Here is a 5,028-nt window from a genome sequence, read left to right as displayed (position 1 = left end):
ACGAATTATTCTTATTCCGTCGGTTCGAAAGTCGTTTTAATTACGTAGGATATTCTTTTATTAATATTACCCGTTTTTAATATACTAGTCTTACGTCCTTCGGCTAATAAGGTCACCTTATATATTTATAGTAGTTCAATTAACTGGGCATAGTATAGAATTAGGTGCTTTAAGAATTTAGTACTTCCGATGTACATCTCTAGAGCTTTTAATTAATTCGGAAAGTCTAGTTTTCGCATAGTTTCAATTCTTTCTTCGATTAACGTTAGCCCAAGCGCGTTTATACAGAAACCTAATAGTTTAACGTTAAGAAAGTTAATAAAGGATTTCTTCAAGGAAATTAAAATATTCTTTTTAATAAAGAGTGTAAATATAGTATTAAAATACTTTAAGTAGTCTTTAGCTATATCGGATGTAATTATAATATTGTCGATAAAGGCGTAGTAATATACTAAATGCGGGGCGAGGAGTCGGTTTATAAATCGCTATACGTATACTAGGGAATTTTAATATCCTATTAAGGCTACGTATAGTATTTCGAATCTTCTATAGGTAATTATAGTTAACTAGTTTTAATAGGGGGGCTATACATTAAATTAATAGAAGAAGGAAATTGTATCAATAATTATAATAAATTTCTTTCCTCTTATACGAACTATTACCAATTTTTATTATAATAAAGGGTAATTATTAGGGACGAATACCTTATTTAAGGATTATAAATTTATAATTAGCTTTCCTTTTAACTTATCCTTTATAATTCTCTATATTACGAAGATTGGGTGTAAGAAAGGCGTGGCTTCTATGCAATCGTCCAGCTTTCCCTATATGTGTAATTTATTAAAAATATCGTTAACGACTTCCTAATCTTTGTAGCTTAGGGGGTATAAGCAGGTATTAGTCTTCTAGTTCTATTAGCTTTCGACTAAGGGGATTTTTATTATTTTATTTTCCGGGATATTAATTATACCGCCTTCTTCCTACAAGGTAGGGTATTTATCTACTAGCGCCCTTATATCTTCGGCTAGAACGGTATCGGCTATGAAGATGTATATACCGTTGTTTATTACTATTTTTGGTGCGTTTGGCGTACGGCGTAGTCCTAGTAGGGAGTGCTTTTTGGGGATGCGGGGTCGTTCTCGTAATATCGTGTTATCTTCGTTACAATCTCCAGTAGTAGGTTCGGGGTTGAAGTCTAACTAGTTAATAGCTATATATATAGTATCTTCGCATTCTATAATTATACTGATTCTAATTTTCTTAGGGATAGTTAATATAGTAAAAAGGTTATTATTCTTTATTAATATTATTTAGGGGGTTTTATTTATAATAATAGAATTAAAGGTTTAGGGATATTTAGCGGTGAATTTTAAGTTTCTTCCGGATAGTAGCGGTTTATAATTGACGGGTACATATACCTATTAATTTAAGCGAATAATAATTTCTCTAACCACAGTTACTTTACAATAGTACAGGTTGGTTCTTTTATTAATAGTAAAGTTTATATAGAAATTGCCGAGTTTGGAGAATATAATTGTAGTTTATCTATAATCAATAATACCCCTTTTAGAATTTATAAAATTATTAGCGAGAAGCGTATTAGTAGATAAATTATTTACTACTTATATTGACTTTTTTACCCTTATTAGGGTGGGGGAGCTATTTTTGTAGTTAATTAAATATATTTAAAAGGTAGCCTATTCTCTAATGGTTATCGATCCTCCGATACTTTTAATTTCGCGGTTTAACTTTATTATTATAATATGCTCTAATTTGTTCAGCAGTATTTTTAATATTATAGAGCGACCTATTTTTAAGTCTATATAGACTTTAATAAGTAGCCCTTCCGGTATAGCTTTAATATTAATTCTTAGGTGGGTATAGGTAGATAACTAGCCTTATTCGATGTTTTTCTCGTCGATTTCGGGAGCCTCCTTAATAGTATATAATTGGGTCGGGTTAATAAGCCGGGGTAAGGGTATATTATTAATATTGTATTCTACAAATATAATATTAGGTTTTTTTTTATTGTTTTAAGCTTTATATTTCCTTAAATAAGTAAAAAACTAGTTCCGGGTTTTAAATTGCGCTTTATAGTAAGCGTATTTTATCCTTAGGGCCTTATCTATTCTACGAGCCTCCGTCTTCACCGCTGTAGATCGCTTATATTTTTTAACGTAGGCTCTAATTATAGTATGTAAGTCGAAGTGCTTTAAATATTTACTATAGGTGGATTTGGCGTTTAGTATATAGTAGCTCAGATTTATTGAGGAGGATTCTTTATTCGTATTGTATTCTTTGGTAAAATAGATTCTATTGTACTACTTGTATTTACATTACTAGTCTCCGGGTCGACTATTGTCTCTTATTTTAGATAATTCTTTTAATTAATTATTAGACTATTCCTTAGAATAATCCTTTATACGGTCCTTCGAATAGCTCCTTTAGTCTTTAGAATAATTTCTCGAATAGTCCTTAGAGCGGTTTTAGGAGAAGGAGCTCGTCCGATTCTATCTAACCGAAGTATTCGAGGTTTTATTATCTTTACTATAAGACTCCTTAACGGTTCTAAACCCGTAGGTTCCGCCTATTAGATAAGGGTAGTAATTTAGGGCTATTATGTATAGTAAAGCTCTAAATTCTTCTAATAATTATATATAATTAGCTAATAGTCCGTTCTTTAAGAAAGTAGGAAGGAAGCGGCGGATATGAATATCCAGACTAGACCAGATCTATATTATTATTCCGTACTAATTATCACCGCTTTTATTTAGAATATCTATAGCTTTATTATATTGCAGTTTTCGTTAAATAAATTCGGTTAGGGCGTTTTCGTTCTTAACTACATTCTTTAGAATTAAAGTAGCTTCCGTAAATTTACATATAGCTATAGCTAAGTCGGGTGTAAATCGAATAGTTAACGTATCTATTAGGATAGGTAAACTATTAATTCTTAAGTCCCGCTATTTATTAAGGGAGATTTTATTAATTTACTATTTAATGGCTAGACTATTAAATAGGGTTTAAAATATAACTATAATCTATTTTTCTATAGCTCTTCCTAAAATAGGGTCTTCTATAAAAGATTTTAAGTAGTCTACGAAATAATAGACGTTAATATAGATTATATTTTTGCCGTCGGATATACTACTAAGGTTATTAGGGTCTTCGTAATAGGGGTTAAATTAGCCGATATCTTTTCTACGGAGACGATCGTCTTTAAATAAGAAAGTATTATTACTAACGAGTACTTAAGTAACTTTCTATACAGTTAATAATTTAAGGGTTAGTTCAATATAAGCAGGGTTAGTACGAAGTATATTTATAGCCTTAGCGAAAAGCACTTCTAGGTCGGTAGTATTAGCGTTGCTTCCGCTCGCTATATTAAAGTATTATCTTTACTTATATTTATTGCTTATTAGTATTATTATTAGAATTAATAAATATTATATTTTTTTGAAAGAAGGTTTTAGAAATCCTTTTAACTACGTATTTTCTAGGATATCTTCCGGCGTTTCGTCCTAGTATTCTTAAATATCCTTTATTAATTCTAATAATCCTTATACTATTTATTCCAAATTATCTAACTTTCTTATTATTACGTCTTTTACTTAATTATAAATAGTACAGTTGGCCTTCCCAACTTCGCTCTTTGCGTTATTTATAATTAATTCCCTATTTGCCACTTTATTAGCTATAAATAATCTAGTATCTATAACGGTAATTCGTAGGTTCATTTAGTTAATTGCCTTATTTAAGCCTTCTACTTATTTTACCACTTTATTAATAACTTCCCGAACATTAATAAACTTATCTTTCAATTATCAGTTAAATAAAGTATTATTATTATTGCATTTTTATAGGCAATTAATTAATATTTATATCTCCCTAGTTAAAGTTAATATATTATTTGTATTAGCTTGTTTAAATATATGGATTTGCTATTCCAAGTGGTTAAGTATTCGTTAAATATGAAATATAGAAGATTTATTATTTCTATAGTTATTTGGCTATCCTCTTAGTCTTAGTGGTTCCTCCTTAGATAGGTTTATAATTATCGATCCCCGTCCCTAATCACCTGATGTTTCCTCCCGGACCTCTGCTTCTCCGATTAGTATTCGTAAAAAGGCTCTTGTCTTTAATTTATATCCAATTTGGTTTTTCGGTAGTAGCCTTAAATTATTATCCGATTCAATTCTAGCCGGAATAGGGATTCGAATTTAAGCTTTAATATTAGATAGCGGTTATTGGGGTTTATCCGGAGGAAGCCTATTACCGTAATTGGGTAGCAGTTTTTAGGGGGGTAGTATAGGTAGCTAATTATTAGGAGGGTATCTAGGAGAATGGGTATCCGGTAGGTTAATTATAATTGTCACTTATAGGGAGATGTTTGGTATTATTAAATTGTAATTAATAATAGGAGAAAGAGGACCGTTATCCTACTATTATATATATTTCGGAGGCAGGGGAAACCTTTAGTGTTGGATGAGGGGTAAATTAGGTCCGGATCTAAGTAGTAAAGATGCGTTGCTACTCTTCTAGCTAACTAATTTTTATTGAAGCGTAAGGATAATAATAGGTCGGGGATATTTAAATTGCATCGTATAATAGAATATTTTAAATATTTACAATACTATTGTACTTATCCTTTCTATACTTTAACGGTTAAGATAAACAGTAGTAAAGTAGAATAACTTCATCTTCGTTTAAAGTTAAGGCTCAACGCTATAGTTTAATTTTTAAGTCGGTGAGAATACTATATATTATTTATATTTTGGTTCAGGGCTTAACACTGTAATTAGATAGTATTAAATTATACTAGGGTGCTACGTATAGTAGTGAAATTATTAATTAATTATAACGTTAAAAAAGTTTTTGCGATAAGCGGTCGGTTAGTTTAATTATTTAGTTATAGCTATTATTTATTGCGGGAGATTGGGAGCAATCTTGAAGAAGACTATATATTCTAGTATTCTAGGTAGGAAGCGATAATGCCCAATTTAAGAGTAGGCTAGAGGCGGCCTTGTA

General features: G+C 30.5%; 1 protein-coding gene across 1 annotated transcript; it reads right to left on the bottom strand.

Annotated features, from left to right (window-relative positions):
- Window positions 1-212: 212 nt before the first annotated feature.
- Window positions 213-443, bottom strand: B0T23DRAFT_309579 (uncharacterized protein; the record flags this gene model as incomplete). The annotated part of the gene is made up of 1 exon (XM_062834527.1): window positions 213-443. A coding segment is annotated over one exon (231 nt), but the record flags the coding sequence as incomplete, so codon positions are not given.
- Window positions 444-5,028: the final 4,585 nt, after the last annotated feature.

Source organism: Neurospora hispaniola (genome assembly GCF_033458365.1).
Source record: "Neurospora hispaniola strain FGSC 10403 chromosome Unknown B0T23scaffold_2, whole genome shotgun sequence".
In the NCBI taxonomy this organism is placed as follows: domain Eukaryota; kingdom Fungi; phylum Ascomycota; class Sordariomycetes; order Sordariales; family Sordariaceae; genus Neurospora; species Neurospora hispaniola.
Note: the sequence above shows the minus strand (reverse complement) of the source record. Positions and strands in the feature narration are given on the sequence as shown.